The following is a 24,082-nucleotide window of genomic DNA, read 5'->3' as shown; positions in this document are numbered from 1 at the left end:
GGTTTGTTGGATAAGAAGCTCCGCCACTCTCAGGCTGAGGTGGCTAAGCTGAAAGAGAAGCTTGAGGCTACCGAGGTTGCGAAGGAGAAGGCAGTGAAGTCTTCTGAGGAAGCCGGGGCGAAGATTCTCCGACTTTCCGAGGTCGAGACTTCACTTCTTTCCCAATTGGCAGAGGAGCGGCAGCGGGCTTCTGATGCAGGTTCTCAAGCTGCCGTGCTTCTCAGTGAGTCGGAGACTCTGAAGGCCGAGGTTGCTGCCTTGAAAAAGGAGAAGACAGAGTTACTGGCTGATGCAAAGGGTGCGATTGCAGCTACTGAGGAGACTATGAGGGTTCAGGCTTTAGTGTTGGCTCCGGATGTGGATGTGTCCGTGATGGGAGCTTTTAAGACTGTTCGCGACGGCCAAATTGTCGACCTCGAGTAGTTTTCTATCTTTGTTTTTTGGATTTTTATTTTGAACTATTTTGAATATTTTGGATGGCCAAGGGCCGTGTAATTGCTACTTCGTAACATCGGACTCCTCTTAATGGTATTTTCGGCCGTTCGGGCCTTTTGTATGTTCCATTTCAAGGTATTTTCAGCCGTTCGGGCCTTTGTATGTTCCGTTTTAAGCTATTCTGTGTGTTTTATTTGTTCCCTCGGACCGTCGTTTGGTCGGATTTTTCTTGGATATTCGTGTGTTGGGCCTGGGGGGTGATCAGTCCCCCAGTCGTGGCCGTGTCTTTGTTCCGTATTTGGGACACTTAGAAAGGTAGAAATAGCTTTTAATGGAATTTTTATTGATGGTTGGGCCTCGTTAAAACCCTCCGTTTTTGGGGGAAAAGAGTACCCGGGTTTGATACTTAAGCGAAAATTAAAATTCACGAGTTGTAAAATGGGAAGATACATAAATAAATAAAGGACAAGGGGGTGACCTAGTTAGGTCGGCCTAAGTGTAGTATCGCCGTAAATTGGCGGCGTTCCAGGTCCTTGGTACTTCATCGCCGTTAAGCCGTTCGAGTTTATATGCTCCCTTTCCGATTACCGCCTTGATTCTGTATTGTCCTTCCCAGTTGGGAGTGAGTTTCCCTTCTCCTGGGGTCGGGGGATCGATATCGTTTCGTCGTAGGATGAGGTCGTCGGTTGCGAATTCTCGTCGGACGACGCCATGGTTGTATCTTAAGCTGATTCTCTGTTTTAGGGCTAGCTCTTTGATATGAGCTATGCTTCTTTCTTCGTTAATGAGGTCTCGTTCTGCTTTCTCGTCGTTACCGCCGACTGTTTTTCTGGGGCTTGGGTCTCTGATTTCTACCAGGATGACTGCCTCCACACCGTATGTTAATCGGAAGGGTGTTTCTCCTGTGGTCGTTTGCGGTGTGGTTCGGTATGACCATAGGACCAATCCGAGTTCGTCGGCCCATAATCCTTTGGCTTCGTTGAGCCGCTTCTTGAGTCCTTTGACGATTATTTTGTTTGCGGATTCCACCTGTCCGTTTGTTTGGGGGTGTTCTACCGAGCTGAAACGGTGAGATACGCGTAGCCCTTCTAAAAATTCTCTGAATTTATTGTCAGCAAATTGGGTTCCGTTGTCCGAGATAACGATCTCGGGGATCCCGAATCGGGTGATTATCTGTCGCCAGAGGAATTTTCGGCACTGAGTTGCCATTATGGAGGCTAGGGGTTCGGCTTCGGTCCATTTGGTGTAATAGTCTATGGCGACGATGAGATACCTGAGTTGGCCGGGTGCCGTCGGGAAGGGCCCGACGAGGTCGATACCCCAGGTGCCGAATGGCCGTTCTGCCGATATGATGCTGAGCTGGTGAGGAGCGGCTTGGTGGATATTGACGTGCCTTTGGCATTTGTCGCAGTTTTTGACTATTTGTATGGAGTCTCGGATAATTGTGGGCCAGAAGTAGCCTGCCCTGATGATTTTTTGGGCTAACGTTTTACCTTCGACGTGGTGGCCGCAACAACCTTCGTGGATTTCACGGAGTATGTACTCCGTGTCCCCGGGTTCGACGCATTTGAGCAGGGGTTGTGAGAATCCACGTTTGTATAGTTGTCCTGCGACAATGGTATAGTTGGCGGCTTCCCTTTTTATTCGCTTTCCCTCTTTCGGGTCTAGTGGCAGAGTTCCATCGAGGAGGTACTGTAGAATAGGATAGGTCCAGGATTCCCAGTTCGAGGATGTCAGGTGAGCGTTGGTTGTTGTTGACACGGAGGGTGACTTAACGACTTCCTGAATTAGCGATTTGTTACCGTTTCCTGGTTTGGTACTGGCTAGTTTGGAAAGTAGGTCTGCCCTGGCGTTTCGTTCCCTAGGAACGTGTTGTATGGTAATGTGCTCGAACCCTTCTTTCAGTTTATTTACCTTGGTGAGGTATTGCTGGAGTAGGGGATCTCGTGTCTGGTAGTCTCCGTTAATTTGGGAACTGACTACCTGCGAATCGGTATTTACCTCTAGGATATTTGCCCCGACTTCCCGTGCTAGGGCTAGGCCTGCCAAGAGGGCCTCGTATTCTGCTTGGTTGTTCGATACTGGGAATTCGTATCGTACTGACTGTTCGATTGTGATCCCGTTTTGGTTTCCAAGTATGACTCCGGCGCCTCCGTGGGTGACATTTGACGAGCCGTCGACGTGTAGTTTCCACGATTCGGGGGCGAGCTTTCCCGGAGTCATCTCGGCGATGAAATCGGCCATAGCTTGCGCTTTGATTGCGTTTCGGGGTTCGAATTTAATCTGGAATTGGGATAGCTCGATAGACCATGCTAGCATTCTTCTCGCCAGGTCGGGTTTCTGTAATACCTGCTTGACCGCTTGGTCGGTTCGGACCGTCACGGAGTGAGCTTGGAAGTATTGTCGTAGGCGCCGGGAGGCTGTAAGGAGTGCGAAAGCTAGCTTTTCTACGTGTGAGTATCGAGCTTCCGCATCTTGTAAGACTTTGCTTATGAAGTACACGGGTTTTTGTTCTTTTTTCTCATCTTCATGGATGAGTGCCGCTGTAAGTGCCTCTTCCATTATGGAGAGGTATAGGTAGAGTGTTTCCCCTGTTTGGGCTTTGGCGAGGATTGGTGGTTTCGCTAAGACTTTTTTGAAATGTTGGAATGATTCTTCGCATTCCGTTTCCCATTTGAAAGGGGCTCCTTTTCTCATCAGTTTGAAGAAAGGGATCGCTTTTTGAGCCGATGCTCCGAGAAAGCGTGATAACGCCGTTAGTCGGCCGATGAGCTTTTGGATGTCTTTAAGGTTTTTTGGGCTCGTCATTTCGAGGACGGCGCGACATTTCTCTGGGTTTGCTTCAACTTCACGTTGCGTGATCATAAAACCGAGGAACTTCCCTGCCTCCATTCCGAAGGCACATTTTGCTGGGTTGAGTCGCATTTGGTGCTTTCGTAGCGTGTTCATTATGACCTTGAGGTCGTCGGTGAGTTGTTCGCCGGATTCGGTCTTGGCGAGCATGTCGTCTATGTAGACTTCTAGTTTGCTTCCGGATAGGTTTTGGAATATCTTGTTGACAAGTCTTTGATAGGTGGCTCCGGCATTTTTCAGGCCGAAGGGCATCACTGTGTAGCAGTATGTCCCGTCTGGGGTGATGAATGCTGTTTTCTCTTCGTCTGGTTGGTGCATCAGAATCTGGTTGTAGTCGGAATATGCGTCCATGAAGCTGAGGTATCGGTGGCCGGATGCGGCATCTACTAGTCCGTCGATGTTTGGTAGGGGAAAGGCGTCCTTCGGGCAGGCTTTGTTGAGGTCCTTGTAGTCGACGCACATTCGCCATTTCCCGTTAGATTTTTTTACTAGCACGACGTTGGCTAGCCAGGTCGTGTAGGGGAGTTCCCTGATGAAGTTGGCTTCGAGTAGGGCTTTAACTTGCTTTTTGATCTCGACGGCTCGGTCTGGTGACATTTTCCGTCTCCTTTGTGCCACTGGTTTAGCTTTGGGATCCACGGCTAGCCGGTGGGACATTAGGTCGGGGTTTATTCCCGGCATGTAGGCTGGTGTGAATGCGAACAAGTCTCTGTTTTGCTTCAAGAGTTGGGAGAGTTCTTCTTTGAGATCATATGGGAGGTTCCTATTAATGAAGGTGTATTCCTCTTTGCTTGGCCCTATTTGTAGCTTTTCCATGTCTCCTTCTGGCTCTGGCCTGGGTTGGCCGTCTTGCCGAGCATCCAGATCGGCTAGGAATACTCCAGCCGCATCTCGGGATTTCTTCCTTAGGGCTAGGCTGGTGTTGTCGCATTCGGCTGCGACTTCTCGGTCCCCGTGGATGGTACCAACGGAGCCGTCGTTGGTTCTAAACTTCATGAGGAGGTATTTGGTAAAGATGACTGCGGAGAAGTCGTTGATTGTTTTTCTTCCGAGAATCACGTTATAGGCTGTGGAGTCTTTTAGGACTACGAATTCAGATAGGATTGTCTTCTTTTGGTTGCTTGTTCCTATGGTGATGGAAAGGGTGATTGAGCCATCTGGTTTGAGAAAGTTGTCTCCGAGTCCTGTGACGCCGTTGCGGTATGTTTGGAGGTTGTCGTTGTGGAGCCCGAGCTTATCGAAGGCTCCTCGGAAGAGGATGTTCGAGTCTGCCCCGGTGTCCACCAGTATCCTTCATACGAGTCCTGTTCCGATTCTAGCCGAGATGACGAAGGGGGCATCTTCGGCCGAGGTGCCGTGCTGGCAATCCTCTGGTAAGAAGGTTATCGTGTTGTCGGCCGCAATGGTTGGAGTCTGGTTTCTGACGGCCATTACTTTGAGATCATTTTTCATTGTTAGTTTCGACTTGCTCGATATGTCCTTGCCCGTGATGACGTTTACTATGATGGTCGGGTCGTCTTCTGGGCTTTCCCTGGGGGTTGCTTTTGGGTTCTCGGGCTACGCCTGTCTTTTTTCGGCGACCTGGCTCTTTCCACACGTCTTGGTTCTCTGATGATTTTGGAAAATTCTGGGAGTTTGCCGTCTCGTATGGCTTGTTCGAGGGCGTCTTTAAGGTCGAAACAATCTTGTGTTTTGTGACCGTAACCTCGGTGGTAGTCGCAGTAGAGGGTTTTGTTGCCTCCCGTCCTTTCTTTGAGTTGTTGGGCTTTCGGAATGATGCCTCGATCTGCTATTTGGTGGTATATTTCGGTAATTGGTGCTGTCAGGGGCGTGTAATTAGAGAATTTGCCAATTCTCGGTGGTCGGTTTGTATATGTCGGTCTGGGGTGGTCCCTTTGATTCTCTCTGGGTGGTGGATTTTGGCGAGAAGCCGAGTTGCCGTGTTGGGTGTTGCCGTGCTGCCGTTTGTTGGCGGCAACAACCTGGCTGACTTCTTCGTCATTGATGTAATCTTTGGCGACATTCTGGATCTCGTGCATGGTCCATACTGGTTTGGTGGCGAGGTGTTTGCGAAAATCTTCGTTCATGAGTCCGTTGGTTAAGCAAAGGCTTGCGACGGAATCCGTGAGTCCGTCGACCGTTAGGCATTCGTCGTTGAAGCAGTCGAGGTATTTTCTTGTGGATTCTTCTTGTTTTTGCGTGACCCCTAGCAAGCTGATGGGGTGTTTGGCTTTGATGATTCTAGTTGTGAACTAGGCCATGAACTTTTGTGTTATATCGTGGAAACTAGCTATGGATCCGTTTGGGAGGGCGTTGAACCATTTGATTGCTTGCCCTGCAAGGGTTACCGGGAAGGCTCTGCATCGGACCGCGTCGGCCGCTCCTTCTAGGTTCATTCTGGCCTCGAAGGCCGTTAGATGTTCCTGGGGGTCCTTGGTCCCATCGTACTTCATGTCTGTAGGTTTGTCAAAACCTTTGGGGAGTTTCGCTCTTAAGATTCTTTCTGTGAAGGGTGTAGCTCCCATTATTGTGTGGTCGTTTCTTGTGCGCTTGGTGTTTCGGTACCTCCGATCTTTGTCTGAGTCGTGTTGACGGCTTAGATCTTGGGAAGCGCTGCGGTTGTGTTTCTTGTTGTACCACCATTCCAGTGATTTCTCGTGATCGTGGTCGCGTGAGGCGCTGCGACCGTCTCTCCTATCGTGTCGTCGGTTTGGCGACCTGCCGCGGCGAGATCTTGATCTGGAAGTTGCCTGGCTTCCGTGTTCGTTGTTGTGTTTTTCTCTATTGGTCAGTTTGCCTTCGAGCTCCTGGACTCGGAGGCAGAGGTCCTGGATGATCTGTGCCGCTTTGTCCCTAGCTTTCTCAGGATGTCGTTGGTCCGTGATGACGTGGTCGTTTGTGTGGTGGACAGTACTTGCTATTCTTGCTTGGTTCGTGACCTCCCGGTGTTCTGGGGTTGGATGAAGCGGTCGGGAGTCATCTTGGCTTGAGGGGTTTCCTCCAGGACGTCCCCCATCCGGCTTGGCTGGCGCAAGTCCCCACAGACGGTGCCAATGTACGAGATGTCTCTGGTACGGGTTGAAGGGTGGATCGGGAACCTGCGGATCAAGGCTGAAGCCGGGTCGCTTGACTGGAGCAATGGGGGAAGGTACCTGCAAAGACACTCCGACGCTCAAGTCAGAATGGATCTAAGAGGTATAAGGTGTTAGGAATGAATGAATACCTGGGGGGACTTGGGTCCTCTATTTAAAGGTGGTGATGAGTATCTTATCTTATCTTATCTGGTTAAGATAAGATGGACGAGTGAATTCGAAAGTTGGTTAGGAGCTCTGGAGGGCCGGTTTTTGGGCCTTTTGAGCGAGGTGCGGGTCGGACCCGGGGAGCCGGGGTCGGGTGCAGTCCCGGGTCTGGGATCTGTGGTTCAGATCCGTAACAGAAACTATACTTTACAATGAGAATTCATTAGTGTAATTATAGACCACACAAAAGTTCGTTCATCAATTAACCCACTTATTCTTAATTTTAGCACATTACAAGCCTTGAAGCGAAAAACAATAAATGTCCTTAATTTGGATCTTTGATTAGCTCAGGCTAGTGAGTGTGTATCATTCAAGTGTGAAAAATTTGGGACATTGGTTGAGAAAATGGTAGTTTTGTATTTTTGTTGAAAATATTGGAAATTGGATACATGCTCATATGTTAATTAAATGTAAAATCATATGCATTTATGCTCTTGTATATACCTTATTGAAAAAGAAAAAAAAATGAGAAAAAAAAAAAGAAAGAAAAACATATATATCAAAAGAAAAAAATATATATAGAAAAAGAAAAAAAAAAGCAATAAAAAGGGGACAAAATACCCCAAAGTGAAGCTCAATAATAATAATGCATATGAGTTATGATAAAAAGAAAATGCATGAGTATTTGAAATTTGTAGAAAATGGGTAGTTAGGTTAAATTAGTTTTGAATTATATAGGTTGTCATAGGTTAGGTGGGAAGCTTAAGCTTATCAAAGATTCAAATCTCAAGTCCACTTGACCAAATATGCATCCTACCTTGACCCTAACCCCATTACAACCCATGAAAAGACCTCATGATAATTGTATGCATGCATGAAATATTTGTTGATTGTTAGAAGAAGAACAAATCTTGGAAAGCATGATTAGGGGAGAATTGAGTGAATCGACCCTATACACTTGAGCGAATAGAGTGTAAACACTTTCGGTGAGGGTTCGATTGCTCAATTACAAGTTTTCACCTATGATCATCTCTTCTTACAAGTTTATAAAAATATTTAATAACTCAATTCAATTGTGGATTTAATTTGATTGCTATTGCCTTAGCCCTTGTGCCTATATATGTTTTCTTGGAAAGTGATTTGTTTTGACCAAGCAGTTGCATTCATGTAGATAGTGGAATTTAGATAGGTTGCATTTAGTTAGTTTACATTGAATAAATGTTGATACCCTTTGTTTCCTTCTTGATTTAGCATGAGGACATGCTATGATTTTAGTGTGGGGAGGTTGATAAACCCCATTTTTAGAGTTTATCTTGTGCTTAATTTAGGGGATTCTATGACCTTTTACCCACATTTATTCAATGAAATAGCATGGTTTTATGATTGCCTCCTAATTTGTGCTTAAGTGTGAAAATATACTTTTTAGGTCCTTAATTGCTAATTTTGATTCACCTTTGATTCCACTAGATGCCTTGATATGTTTGTTAGTGATTCCAGGTTGGAAAGGCTAGGAATGGATCAAAGGAATGAAGAGAAAAGCATGCAAAGTGGAGAAATCATGGAAAATCAAAGATTGGGAGAAATTCACTCCACGCGCACGCGCAGCAGATGCGCACGCGTGAAATGAGGAGGTCGTATGACGACGCGTACGCGTACATGACGCGTACGCTGGATAGCAATTTCTCAAGCGACACGTACGCGTGCTGTACGCATACGCGTCGGTGTTCGTATGTGACCCACTTAAAGTGAATCCACTGGGGGCGAATTCTGGGTTTCCCAAGCCCAAATCCAACTCATTTCTGAGGCTATTTAAGGCAGAAATCAAAGGGGAATCAACATAGTAGTTACCAATCAGTTTAGTTTAGATTAGTTTTGGAGGGAAAGTTAGTTTCTAGAGAGAGAAGCTCTCTATTCTCTCTAGAATTAGGATTAGGTTAGATCTAGATTAGAATTTCTTAGATCTAGGTTAATTTCATTCTTTGATTTACTTTTCCTTTGCAAGTTCTTCTTCTTCTTCTACATCTCCTCTCTCTAGTTTAGCATTTAATTCTTGTAATTCTCTACTTTTATGTTTATGCACTTTTGTTTCTTCCATTTCTCTTTTAATGCAATTTATGATTCATGTTCCTTTATTGTTGAATTGCTTTGTTGTTGTTCAATTCCTTTTATTTTCCTATTATGCCTCTCAAGTATTTGATGAAATGATTGGTTGGATTTTAGTATATATTTTTCTCCTCTTGGCCTAGGTAGAGTAATTAGTGACTCTTGAGTTATCTAATGCATTTGTTGATTGAAGATTAGAAGTTGCTAGTTGATTTGAATGCCGCTAAAGCTAGTCTTTCCTTAGGAGTTGATTCGGACTTGAGGAATCAAATTGATTTATCCACTTGACTTTCCTCCATGGTTAGAGATTAACTAAGTGGGAGCAATGGACAAATTGTTGTCACAATTGAAGAGGATAACTAGGATAGGACTTCTAGTTCTCATATCTTGCCAAGAGCTTTTCTAGTTGTTAGTTTATTTCCTTTAGCATTTACTTTTCTTGTTTCTTATCAAAAACCCCAAAACATACCTCATAAACAATAACAAGACTACTTTATTGCAATTCCTAGGGAGAACGACCCGAGGTTTGAATACTTCGGTTTATAATTTTAGGGGTTTGTACTTGTGACAAATAAATTTTTGTATGAAAAGATTATTGTTGGTTTAGAAACTATACTTGCAACGAGATTTTATTTGTAAAATTCTAAACCGTCAAAATTCTATTCATCACCCACACCAAACCTCCACTACTACTCCTTGCCATAAACCCTTACCCACTTCACCTCATCATATCAGCACCTCACTTGACCCATGGCACAGAAAGCTTGGTCATCCCTCCACCCAAATAACCAAATACATACTGAGCAGCAATAATATCTTCATACCAAAAACTAACTCAACCACAAATCCTCAGCCTTGTAAAGGCTGCTACATTAATAAAATCCATCAACTACCTTTTCTCCCTTTAACACTCAATACACTCAACCTTTAAAATTCATCTATTCAGATCTTTGGAGACCAGCACCAACCCCAGCAAGTCTGGTCTTTTATTGATGCCTTCAGCAGATATACATACACTTATCTCTTAAATGCAAAATCCCAAACCTTCAATATCTTCTGTCAATTCAAAACATTAATAGAAACTAAAACAAGCCATAAAGTCAAGTCTTTACAAACTGAAAATGGGGGGAATATATGTCCATAGCCTTCACCCAGATTATTAACTCCTACGGCATCCAACATAGGCTATCATGCCCATACACACACATACACACCAGCAGAATGGCTATGCTGAAAGAAAGCGCATGCATCTAACCAAGACCTCATTAACACTCTTGTCTCAAGCATCCTTACATCTATTCTTTTGGGATGAAGCCCTTCTTACTTCAACCTACCTAATCAATCTGTTACTCATGTAAGTGCTCAATCTCAAATAGCCAATTGAAACACTTTTTTAGCAAATTTCATATTATAATTTCCTCAAACCATTCGACTGTGCCTGTTTTCCCTCCTGAGGCCTGACAAATGAATTTTTGCCGGTATAGAAATTATCAAATGATCAATCGTAGTATAGTCTAAACCGACGCAAAATCCTTCATCAAACAAATCTACAATCTATATCCGAGAGTACTAGTCTCCCGAGTCGTTCTCCCTAGGAATTGCCAAAGTGTGCATCTTATTGATTTAGTAAGCCTTGTTGGAATTCTTTGAAGGTTTTAGCAAAGTAATGAGAAACAAACAATCAATTATCAAAAGACTTGGCTTAGGGTTGGCATTAGAAATTCTATCCTTATAGTCCATTCAATGTTGACAACAATTAGGCCTTGCTCCATTTAGTTATCCCCTAGGTATAGAGGGAGGTCAAATGAAAGCAATCAACTTGAGTCACAAGTCCTAGCTTCACCTTATGGGAAGCTAGCTTTAGTGCACTCCAAGCCAACTAGCAATCCCTAATTCCAAATCAACTATTGATACAACTATTCAACTTCTTCCAAGGACCAAACCCTATGCCAAGTGTGAAAATTCTACTCCATAGCTAGTGTTGTCATTTTATCAAACATGTGATGAGCAATAAGGAAAGTCATAGTAAAATGAGAAGGAAAGTCAAATTGAAAGTATTGCAACACAAAGATCTAACAACAAGTCTCAAAGAGTAGTAATGAAAGTCCAAAATAGAGACAAAATCCAAAATTATAAAGTTGAATTCTAGATCTATGAGAATTGATCAATTGCATCTACTACTTGAAATTGGAGAAGAAAATCTATGACATGAACAAAGTGGAGTGAGAATTGTAGTGGATCTCACCAAAAAGTCATTGAAAATTCAGAAATTAGATGAGGATGAACCCTAGTGAAGCTTGGAATCTCCCTCTTCTTCTCCCAAAAAGTGTAACTAACTCTCCTCTCTCCCCCAAAAAATCTAGATCTAGAAAATGAATTAACTAAGTGTCCTTAACCCTTGCTCCTTTGGTCTTCTTAAGCTTTTCCCGCCAAGGTGTTTCTCCAAGAGTGGGATCCTTAACTGCCTCCACGCCTAAGTCACGTGACTTCTTAAAAAAATCATATTCGCAAATCGGCGCGCACGCGCAAGGTACGCGCACGCGCCGTTGAGACGTCTTGTAATGTGCGCGGAGGCGTGATGTACGCGTGCGCGCCCATGAAGATCCTGGCTTAGCCGCTTCTCAAGCCGGCTCTTGGATTTTGGCTCCACGTTGCCCTATCCGCGCGGGCGCGCAAGGTGCGCGCACGCGCCCATGCGAAAATTTCCAAAGCTTAATCCTCATGCTTCCTTCCTTTGTACCCGTCTTCCTCCTCTCTTTCGGTCCATTCCTACTCTATATCCTGAAACCACTTAACACACAAGTCACGGCATCGAATGGCATCAAGAGGAGATTAGAAATGTATCTATTTTAGTGCGAAATAAGCATGTTTTCATTCATGAGGCGAAACTAGGAGAGGAATGCAAAATCTTGTATTTTCATATAGAAAGTGTGTGGAATCATTGATGAAACCCCTGAAATCAGCACAAGATAAACCCTCAAATTGGGGTTTGTTAAGGCCATACAATCACCACAAATTTGATCACAAATCCCACAAGTGTGTTTTCATTGGCTACAACCAAAATCAGAAGGGATACAAATGTCTATCCCTAACTGGCAGAGTTTACATAGCTAAAAATGTCGTGTTCAATGAAAATGAATTCTCCTTTCTCTCCTTCTTTAGCAAAGTCTCTCCGAAATAAACTCTCTCATCCACAGCAACTATTCCCACATTGATATACACAATCCTTCCCAAACCTCAAAACCAATCCCCTCCCCCACAGTCCAACCACACCAACCCACAGTTTTAGATGTTCATGATGCATCTCCCACTAATATCAATACTATATATACTCCATTGCCTATTCCATTTGTTTCCTTTCGTAAAAATTCTGCATCTTCTACTGCTCGTGAATTTTTACATACAATATCGAATGAGGCTCTCCCTTCACAGGTCATGCCCAATTCACAAGCACCAGCGGCTTCCGTTCCTCTTCAGCACACCTGAAATATTTATCCTATGCAGACCAGAAACAAAAGTGATATCTTCAAACCAAAGGCACTCACGGCCACAGTCTCCATAGCCGCTGATTCTGCTGCCCAAATAGACACTGCTTAACTTCTTCCAAAGACAATTGCTGAAGCCTTTGCCCACCCCCAGTGGAAGTGGAAGGCCACAATGGAAGAGGAATATAACGCGCTTTTAAAGAACAACACCTGACAACTTGTTGATCCACCACCAAACTCCACACCAATTGGTTGTCGATGGGTTTTTAGAGTCAAATGGCACCCTGATGGGACTATCCAAAAATACAAAGCCAGGCTAGTAGCCAAGGGTTTTTATCAAAAAACAGGGGATAAATTATGAAGAGATTTTCATTCCGGTAGTAAGACCAGCCACAGTCAGAGTAGTATTAACTGTAGCACTTGCAAAAGGGTGGAGAATCCATCAATACGATTTCAACAATGCCTTCCTTAACGGTAGTCTCCATGAAACAGTTCACATGTCACAACCAGAAGGTTTTGTCTCGCAGTCATCCCATCAAGTTTGCAAGCTTCAGATGTCTCTCTACGGCCTCAAGCAGGATCCTCGAGCTTGGTTCACCAAGTTAAGCTCGACCCTTCAACAATTCAGATTATTCAACACAAATACTGATGTCTCCTTATTCACCAGATTCTCACCCTCCTCTACTACCTACATTGTTGTCTATGTTGACGACATCTTGGTCACCGGAAACTCAGAATCAGAAATCAACAACCTCATGTCACAATTACACAGTGTCTTGTCACTAAAAGTCTTAGGTGAAATCAGCTACTTTTTTGGAATCGAAACTAAAAGAGAGACAAATGGATCTATGACCTTAACCCAGACAAAATACATCAAAGACTACTTAAAAAGGCTGATATGAGCAATGCTAAGCCAATGCCCACGCCCATGACTGCTGCCCAAAAACTATTAGCCTTTGGAGGCACCCCTTTCGACATTCCAACCCTGTACATGTCGGTTGTTGGAGGACTACAATACGCTATAATAACTAGACCAAAAATCTCTTATGTTGTTAACAAGGTAGCTCAATTTCTGCACTGCCTACTTGAGACTCACTGAAAGGCAGTAAAAAAGATCTTGCGTTACTTGTCAGGAACAATGCATCATGGTCTCCACTTCAGTTCGTCTCCAAACCTAAGAATCTACGGCTTCTGTGACTTAGATTGGACAAGTGATGTTGATGATAGAAAATCCACAAATGGATTTAATATGTTTCTAGCTTTGAACTTGGTGTCCTCGGCCAGTAAAACGCAAATGGCAGTATCAAAAAGTATCATAGAGACTGAATTCATAGAAATCATTGACATTATGGAAATGAAACTACTCTGTTCCACTAAGCCAGTCATCTACTGTGATAATCAATGTGCAGTGATGCTATCAGCAAATCCAATTATGCACAACAGATCCAAACACTTTGCTCTCAACCAATCTTCTGTCAGAGATTATGTTGTCAGGAAAGAAGTTTTTGTCTAATACATTCCAGCACAAGATCAATTAGCCGATACTCTCACCAAAACTTTGTTAGCATCAACCTTCCTAAAATTTAAAAAATAACTAAGAGTTCAAGAAGCACAGCAACAGTTCTAGCTAAAATGTTAGAGTATGAACCTCAGGATAACCAGGACAGCAGGCAGAGTTAGTTAGCCACTACCCAAATCAGTTTAAGTTTACTCTAGCTTATACTCAATATAAATATCCAAAATATAATTGTATCCATTTATCAATTCAATACAGGAAACTCATTTTTTCTCACTCTCCTTCTTTCTCTCCCTCTCTATTTCTCTTTTACCTTTTTTCAGCTCAAACTTCTGCTAACTGAATGATCCAGAAAAAAAAAAAAAAAACTAAATAATTATGTAAAAATAAACTCTACCATTTATAGTAATAAATATCACTTTTTAAAAACAATGTTATACCTATTTTTTTTTGTGTCTCAAATTTTTTTTTACATCTAATGTTATACCTATTACATTCTTTTAAGTATTTATCGAAAAAAAGAATAATAATAAAGATCATAATAAAAAAAATATTATGATTCATAAATAGTATTTTTATATTTTTCTTTTAAATATGTAGGTATTCAATAAAATTTAATAATTATTTTAATAATTACATACAAGTAAAAAATAGTCCCAAATAAAGTTGAGAAGAAATAAATAGATTAAAAACTAAAATTTAATAAATATATAAGTTATTATTAAAAATTATATAAAAATATTATGTATACAATAAAATCAACTATTATATATTTTTGTATAAATATATGTGTAGTTTAACTTATTTTTAATATGTATTTTATATTTTATGTGTATTCTATATTAGTAAATGATTTTAATTTTATGTGTATTCTATATTAGTAAATGATTTTAATAACTAATTTTAATATACATCTAGTATGATTAAAAATTATATTTCTGTGTGAATTTTTTTACGGGTTGTTAAACTTTAGACTTTTTAATTAAAGTAATTCGATAACTGATTATATTAATTTATGACTCCGCTAGATAATTAACTAGGAGTGTAGTTAATTAGAGTCAACTAGTTAAAAAATAGAAACTCTATTATAAAAAAATAATAATCTCTCACTATTCTAATTTTTCGAATTTTTCTAGACTTATACATTAATTTAATATTTTAAAAATAATATCAGATGTCCAATAACAAATAAAGGAATGAACTTACAACAAACGGTTTAACATTGTTTTTAAAATAGTTGGTCCAGCAGCTATAGATCAAATAATTATTTGATTTTTAAGCTCAAAAGGCTAGGTCTATTAAGCTATAAGCTAGTCAATCAAATGGATGAGTTATACTCAAAATCACGAATCAGTGATAGAAAGTAGGCAACCCTAGTTCAACCGATTTGATGGTCCAATTGACTAATCACTAAGGTAAGTAATGAGATGTGTGGGTCCACCTTTCATTCATGCTAAAGTTGTTATTGATATATATATACATTTCATAGATCAGAGACTAGAGAAGAAGCTAATTAGATATGAAAGATTATTAGGTCCACAAACATATATCTAGAGTGATGAATATATTTCATCAGAATCATATATAGTGATAGTGGTAATTAAGTTTATACACTAGAATGGTTGTACATGCATGTGTCACTCACAGCTTTATGATGAAGAAATTGCTAATTAGACCAATGAATAATGGAACAGATGGAGAAGGTTCCCCACTCCCACTTTCTTCAATTTCATTATATGTGACCAATGTTTAAACTTTTAACAACTTTGGATTCTCCAAATCACATCATGTTGAAGTCGACTTTAATCTTAAACAACCAAACAAATTAAACTTCAGTCAGCTTCACGCATGCCACACAAATTATATTATTCGTGCAAGATCACTATTCAAGAATTGAATTAGATCATATGATTGCCACTTTTTAACCGTGTATGAGTACGTACAGTCCATGATATAGTTTGTATATGATTCTTATTTCTACAAATTTTCTTTTTTCGAAAAATCACTGCCTCAACATCCAAATATGACTTGGTCTCAGGGGCGAACCTACACATATGGAAAGGGGACTAAAAAAAAAAAATAATAGACATAATCCCTCTTTTTTTTATTTACCAGCTCTCCTTTTTTTTTGGTACAGTTTTTCAATTCTCATTTCATTCATAAAAAAAAATCAATCAATTTTTATATAACATTAACAAAGTATAATAATTTTAGACTTAGTCTAATAGTTTACTTTATTTAAAAAATAAAATATAAAATTTTTTTTCTCTCAATATCTTCATTCACTCAAATTTTTCATTTTTATTTTGTAGTAAGTAATAATTTTAGTAAATTATTAAACGCCACCCCCCTAAATAGTTAGTCTAACTCCATCCCTATTTGGTCTCATCATTCATATATATGTTATAATGTTTGACGAAATAACTTAACAATAAAATGCACATGGTAAAAATGTCATGACTAGTATTAATAATTAACATTTAAATAAATGAAGATATTAAAAATATTTTTTATGCGTATACTTTATATAAAAATATAATTTATTTATTTAGCTATATTTTAAATAAAAATAGTACTTTTATAATATATTAAAATTTATCCCTTTAATTCATCGTTCAAGGATTAAAATTTTTTTTTTTACATGAAGACAATTATAAAATTTTTATTGAAATACCCACCTTAATCATTTATATACAAACAGATAAAATTATGCATCCGCTATTGCTCAACTCTAATTTATGCTATGTCTTAATTAGTTGGTTTGTTCGTAGAATATTTTGTGAGCTTGAATGTGCGCAGCAAATTAATTATATAGTATCTTAAAGCTTGATTAAAGCTTCTTCTTTCAGAAGTCCTCTAAGTGTATGTGAAGTAAATTAACCTTAATTCTAATGGAAAACAATGACAATTAAATAAACTAGTTTTGCATACTGCACCATAAAGCGATGACTGATGAGTGAACCGCGCACAGAAGCTGAGTTGCGAATATTAGAGCATTTGGATCCGCAATGCTCACACGGAACCATCTTTTCCAATTCTTCCATCATCTTTTTTAACTAAGAAAGAAAATGGACACTCTTGATTTCTTGGTGATCACCAATTATACATATTATATCTTCATTTTAGACGTCAGTTTGGGTATATATATCTTTGGTGGAATTAAATGGTAAAGAAATTAAAATTAGATTTCCAAACCTAATACAAATTAAACCAGAAAAGGAAATGACGAAATTAAACATTAGGTGGTAAACTGGTAATAATTAATAATATGATGATGGAGATGGTGCAATGCAATGCAATCATGGAGGAGGCATAGGGTGGTTCCATTTGAGATGTGGCCATTGATTTGGTGTGATGAAAGAAGGAGAAGAAGAAGCTGCTGTTCTTGGCATGATATTGGTCTGTGACTGAGAAGAGTTGTTATTATTATTATTAGCGCTTATGGAAGAAGTGGTGCAGACAGTAGTACTCCAGAAAGAGTAGTTGGCATGAGAGGGCCATTGATGATGAAGGTGAGAAGCAGCAGCAGTTGTATATTCTGCCATGCTGCTCCCTGATGATGCTGCTGCTGACGATGATAATGATGATGCAGTAGAACCAGCAGCATGATGCTGATAATAGAGTTTGCCGGAGGAGGAAGAAGAAGTAGTAGTAGCAGTGTTGAAGGTACGCTTGTTGGGCTTGTTCTTGATCTTGTTCTTGGAAGCACCAAGAGGAATATTCCTGAGGGTTCCACCTTGTGTCCAGTACCTCTTACATGCTTTGCACAAGTATCGAGGCTGTGACAGGCTGTAGTTGTTGTAATAGCAGAACTTGGTGTTGTCTGAATCACACCGTGGGCATTTATGCTGTGGTGGCGGTCGAGGCGGAGGTGGAGGTGGAGGCAGAGGCCCAGCAACTTGCTCTTTACTGACCTCTCCTTCTTTCTCCATAGTGAGAGACAGTGAGACAGCTAGCTATATATGTAACATATCATATGCATGCATGGTAGCATATTTGGAGGACTGAACAATGATTGATTATAGTTGGCTTGTTAAATTAATTAAAGGAGTAATGAAATTGCTGCATCTCATATAGTATACTATACAGTGCGCAAGAAATAATAATGCACTGAAAAAGTGCAAAGACCAAACCTAATTTTCTTAGAGGGGAGGGGAGGGGTTTCTTATTCTTAGTGGCGCGTCTCTTTGGGTTTCTCTCTTTCTCTTGCTGCTTCCACTCTTTTCGTACATGCATGTGCTATTATATATAATGTCACTTTCTTTTTCTACTAAATAAACAATCATTCACCAATAGTCTTTATCGACATTTCTTTTCAAATTTTAGCAACAAACATAACCACTTACTCTAAATTATTTTATATGACTTACTTATGAATCAAAACGTGCACCCCTAAAAACATGTAATAAATATGTTCAGAATATACACAAATTTCTGCCAATTATAAGAGTCTGGTTCATTATCCCCTTCTATGCTTGTTGTTAATCTTTTTTAAAAGCAATAATAGATTATAGGTACATATGTGAAGCAGATCTGGATTCCGGCCTCGTCATGTCATGGAAGTAGCTGAAATTAAGCACATGATGGAAAGAGAATGGGAATTCAATGTACTTCACAAACTGCAAGGAGCATACATGTGTGTCGTGTATGTATGTCCCCCAGAAAAATCTTGGAACAAGCTAAGTAATGCAGACCTTATACATAACAATAACTTTTGAATGAGTCGTAGTGGTAGAGATTAGAGAATATGGATGTATGTATATATGATGTTATATTATATCCACCTCATGGCTTGTTTGCGAGTCTATAATGATTATGCGTAGTTAAAAAAGAATGATAGGTAGGTTGAAATGACACATATCTAAGGTTGTGGTCTCGTCCAGATGTCATGCATGAGATGACCTCCTTTGACCAACTGCTCCAACTACCTGGCTTTTCACGCTAGTTGAGGAGTTGGGTAGTTATGCATAACTGTTCTTATTGAGCAACATTAGATCTCGCCCGCCAAGTTCAACTCTTCCCTGAATGGAGCTATTAATCAGCCACAGTATGCAGATTTTGCCACTTTCTTTCATGTAGCAAGTTTCTTGTTTAATTAAAAATTTAAAGCTAGTATTAGGAAACAGAAACTCTTGTTGGAACTTTCATTTCTTGCCTCGTTCATTCTCTCGCTCACTGCTCTGTTTCACGTCCTTCCTTTGTAGCATCTCACCCTATTATAACATTTTTACCTGAAACCAAACCCCCCAAAAGGGAAAGACCTATACATACAGCTGAATAATTTGAAGCACTGATGGAGACGAGCCTATAAGGGACGCCAAGGAAAGCTTTACGAGACATCGTTGCCAAACAGTGCAGTGCAACTGATCGAAACTCAAGTCAAAAGGTTATACACGTACTGCTCCCAATCTTGTTCCAAAGCCCAAAGGTATGGTGGGAGGCTAGACGGCTAACTCGTGGAAATGTGCACACTGCCACGTTCTAATTGTTCATTTTTCTTTGTTGGATAACCTTATATTATTCAGTATTGCTTATTGAATGTATCTACCAATTTTATCAAGCCATCGCATTATATGGCTATCCTGCGTAATGCTATCCTGCGGTTATTTAATTCGGCTGCAGAGTAGTCCAGTTGAAGTGAGTGTTCTCATTATATGTAATAACACTTGAGATCAGACCCTGCAAACATACAATTTCAAGGCCATAATCAAAGTAAGCATAAATCCATTCGTTAGGAAATTTCTGCTAGACGAAAATCTTCAATTCAATTTAACTCTCAAACAAATAAGTGCCAAATCTGTCAATAAACTCAACATAATAACAAAACCATAAATGTTTATCACAATCACCCTCATGGAAAATAAGGACTACCAAAAACTAGGATGAAGTTTCCAACTTCACCACACTACCCATGAAACGAGGGCCTATGCAGTTGCCTTGGCAGCCGCACTGGAAAGCTTGGATCTCCTCTTGGCCAAGCTCTCACTACGGCGTTCCCTCTGTTCCTTCAACCTCGATGCAAGCAACTTCTGATACTCCGCTGCTTCTGACTTGGCCTTGGCAATTCTCTTCTTCTTGTCAGCAATCCTTGCTCGCTTCCTTTGGAGTGTCAAAGGTGTCACCAGTCTTTGTATCTTGGGAGCCTTGCTCACCTTTTTGCCTGAAACCAAACATCCACTACTCAGCCTAGAATTCATCACTAATTTAACCAATATTGGTTCATATCAACAGAAGCATAAAGAGACTAAGAAATTTCTGTGCATAAGAAAATTACCATTTTTGGTTGTAAAGGTTCTGCGGTAGGTGTTAACATACTTCCTCACATCGTCCTCCTTTGAGAGGTTGAACAGCTTGCGGATTTTGGATGCTCTCTTTGGCCCCCTCATCCTTGGCTTCTCAACATCAGTCAGGCCGGGAAGATCATTGTCACCCTTCTTCACAATCACCAAGTTCAAAACTGAGAGATCAGGGCTGACAATGCACCCGCGAACAGACTTTCTCCTACGCTCTCCATTGCGCCTTCCATATCCACGGAAGCAAGGAGTTCCTGCCCAGATGCATGGCAATCAACATTAAGTAAGTCAAAAGAGCTAAAACCACTTGGTAATGAAAACCATGAATTGTGCACCCTACTTATTGCAGGACAAAGCAAAAATGAATGGCATGTATTATTGAACAGTTTATAGTCAACTGAGGAAGGAACCTTTAATCTTTAGAAAAATCATACCTCTGTGAAGCAAAAGACGAACACGACCAGGGGTCAACACTCCTTGCTTCATTGGGAATCCTTGCTTGTCACAGCCACCGGTGATTTTGAAGACATAGCCTTTGAATTCCTGTATGAAAAAGGTTTTATAAATAATGGATCAACTATTGAAGAGATAGAGAAGACATCGAATATTCAAGGGGAATCCAACATACCTCTCCAAGAGCATCACCAAGGACCTCCTGTGAGATCCTCTTGTCCCAAAATGCACGTCTGCATTTTAAAGTAGAATAACAATATCACGAACAAAATTCAGTATGAACAAATCTCTACCGAAAAACTAACAATCTAACATCATCTATCGAAAGTCAGCATAATGAACAACCAGAAGAACAAACTCACAATCAATCTAAAGCACGAACATGTTGCCATAAGGAAACTAGGGTTCATTATGTAATCGATATCAATAGATGAATCTGAAACAAATACTACATTTGCACTAAACAGCAATGGGGCAAAAATTACAAAGCTTCAAATTCTAACAAGAAATCCGGAGCACTATAATGTATAAAGCAAAAATAAAAGAAGCACTGTTCCAGAGCACCGGCACTTCAAAGTGGCATTCTTTAACATAACACAGTATACAACACAAGAACAGCAACAATAGCAATAAGAGAGAATTGAAAAGATGAACGGAGAAATTACAGCTTCTGGTCATCGTCGATCTCGAGCTTCTTCTGGCATCCAGTAGTGGGATTAGCAATGTTGAACTGCAGAAAAAAAAAATCGAAGATTGTTGCTCAGCCACAAAAACATTAAAAAAAATCGAAGCTGAAGACAAAGTAGGGAGAAGACCTTCATTGTGATGCCGCCGCTGCGAGCTCTCTGCGTGCCTTCCGATTTTGAGCTTAGAACATGCGGCTGGTCAGAGAAGGTAGGGTTAACTCGTTCTCTGCTTTTATATACTCTACTCCTCTCTTAAGGGCCCCTTAATTGGGCTTCATAAGCCTGTATCCTAACAAACCCAGGCAAATGCTTGGAAGGAGTATGGGCTTCATATTCTGTACGAGGCCCACTCTTATCCTTAGTTTAAGTCCCTTAACCTTTTTTATTTATTTACAGTTTTAACTTTAACACTCCCTTTACCTGTTATACTATGTGGCTATGTGTGCACTTTAGCCTTAAAAATTTTTAAAATGCAAATAGTTCCCTCTTAAACTTTGAAAATTTTTAAATATGCAAATTTATAACTTAAATTTTTGTTGGTTTTATTAACATTTAATCGAAAAAGGACAGATAAATGATTAGATAAAAAGAGATTGTATTTAATGAAATTTTAGTTAAAATTTTGAGAATGGATTAAAAATCTAGGATCAACAACGGTAACAAGGTATATAGGAAAGCCAATGAATAATAGCTCAAATGGCATAATCTCCCCATACTCATCTAAGAGGTTGCGGGTTCGAGTCTTCATATCTTTGGTAAAAGAAAAAAAAAAAAAAAAAACAAGGTAGATAGGAATTCTATAATTTGAAGAAAATTAATGTTAAGGATCAATATGAATAGTTGATTAACTACCAATTTGGGTTATTGACATTTTTTATCTACAAACAATTTTAACGAAACGAAGATTAGTTTTTTTTTTAAAGAAAATCTCAACGGATAAAGTGAAGCAACAAAGATTAGTTATTCTAAAGTTATTATGAATAACTTAAATTCAAATAGAAGGACATATAATATAACTTTTGCTGTTTTGCATATAAACATCAATGACCTATATCGTTCATTTCAGTGCGTGTAATCTTTTTACCTCTAAATCAACGTATATCCCATATATTCTCAACAGAGCGTCGAAGCCAAATATAGACAAATACTTTTAACTGGTGAACAAATTAACCTGGAAAATATTGTAATTTGAGGAGGCATTTTTTATAGAAAAACTCTTATTTCAACAATTTTTAGTATTTTTGACCATTATTTGATGAGGATAAATATTAAATTTTATATATGTAAATTCTAAAAAAATATCGGTGTAAATTGTATTAATTTATGGGTGCAGACTATATTAATTTATGTGTACAAAATTCTAATAAATATATGTTAGAAACAAGAGAGAGATATGAGAAAAGTGTTCTGTGTATTATTCAAGTTGATGAAAGGTACAATATACAAGGGATATTTATAGGTGCTAAATGAATCAGAGTAATAAAGGCACATAATCCTATAATTAATATATAGATATACTATATAAATATAGACGATACTAATTGGTCTAAATTGATGCTAATGATTCTCTAACATCCCCCCTCAAATTCAAGTGGGAGCTAAGGATACCAACTTAAGTTTGGATAACAAAGTCCGGAAATGAATCGGGTGATGAGCTTTCGTGAAGATATCAGCAGTCTGATCTAGTGTTCCAACAGCAATGAGACGAACAGCATCAATAAGGATACGTTGCTGAACAAAATGACAATCAATCTCAATGTGTTTGGTGCGTTCATGAAATACATCATTATGGGCGATCTGAATAACACTGCGGTTATCACAAAAAATATCAATAAGGGACGACTGAGGAGCACCTAGATCCTCGAGAAATAAACGAACCGAGATAACTTCAGCAGTGGTGTCAGCGAGGGCACAGTACTCAGCTTCTATGCTTGAGCGAGCAGACGTTTGCTTCTTAGCACTCCAATAAATGAGAGCGTTGCCAAGAAACAAACAGTAACCATTAGTAGAACGACGATCAGTGGGATCACCAGCCCAATCAGCATCGGAGTAAGCCTGAAGAGACAAAGAGAAATGGGTAGAAAAATAAAGGCCTTGAAATAGAGTGACTTTGATGTAGCAAAGAATGCGAAGAACTGTCGCATAGTGAGTAGTACGAGGAGCTGATAGAAACTGGCTAAGTACATGAACTGGATAGGCAATGTCTGGTCGGGTGACAGTCAAGTAGACGAGACCGCCAACTAACTATCGATAGAGAGTTGGATTATCCAAAACAGTGTCATCCATAAGGGTAAATCGAACATTAGGCTCAAGAGAAGTAGACTCAATGCGACTATCTGTAATCCCAACGTGAGCAAGAAGATCTGAAGCATACTTAACCTGAGAGAGATAGATGCCATCATCGGTGGAGATGACCTCGAGACCAAGAAAATAGCTGAGAGAACCAAGATCTTTCATCTCAAAGGTTCGGTGAAGTGAGGCCTTGAGATCAGAGATACCATCAACATCATCCCCAGTCATGATCATGTCATCAACATACAAAAGTAGAAGAACAACTCCACGTTCGCTTTTACGAATGAAGATGGCATTCTCATGAGGGTTTGAAGTAAAACCAATACTGCATATGGTAGTGCTGAACTTGTCAAACCATTCACGAGGAGCTTGCTTAAGTCCATAAAGTGCCTTGCGAAGGAGACAAACCTTATTAGAAGGACAAGGATATCCCGGAGGTGGTTTCATATAGACTTTCTTTTTCAAATCCCCATTAAGAAATGCATTCTTCACATCCATCTGACTGAGGGACCATTTTTTAACTGCGGCAATGGCAAGAAGAACTCTAACAGACGTAAGACGAGCGACAGGAGCAAAAGTCTCTTCATAATCAATACCATACTCTTGCGTACAACCTTGAGCAACCAAGCGGGCCTTATAACGGTCAATAGAGCCATCAGAGCGAGTCTTGATCTTGTATACCCATCTACTGCTCAACTTCCTGATCAGAAGGAGGATCAACCAAATC

The 24,082-nt window shown here is 40.0% G+C and overlaps 1 protein-coding gene across 1 annotated transcript; it reads right to left on the bottom strand.

Annotated features, from left to right (window-relative positions):
* Positions 1-19,370: 19,370 nt before the first annotated feature.
* Positions 19,371-21,395, bottom strand: LOC112733506 (small ribosomal subunit protein eS6). Its single transcript, XM_025782475.3, has 6 exons — positions 21,193-21,395; positions 21,043-21,107; positions 20,553-20,610; positions 20,359-20,467; positions 19,906-20,178; positions 19,371-19,791 (listed from the first exon to the last, which is right to left on the bottom strand). The coding sequence occupies exons 1-6, from the start codon at positions 21,196-21,198 to the stop codon at positions 19,556-19,558; spliced, it is 747 nt and encodes a 248-aa protein (XP_025638260.1). The 5' UTR covers positions 21,199-21,395; the 3' UTR covers positions 19,371-19,555.
* Positions 21,396-24,082: the final 2,687 nt, after the last annotated feature.

This window comes from Arachis hypogaea, chromosome 13 (assembly GCF_003086295.3).
Source record: "Arachis hypogaea cultivar Tifrunner chromosome 13, arahy.Tifrunner.gnm2.J5K5, whole genome shotgun sequence".
Lineage (NCBI taxonomy): Eukaryota > Viridiplantae > Streptophyta > Magnoliopsida > Fabales > Fabaceae > Arachis > Arachis hypogaea.
This window is presented reverse-complemented; position numbering and strand designations above follow the sequence as displayed.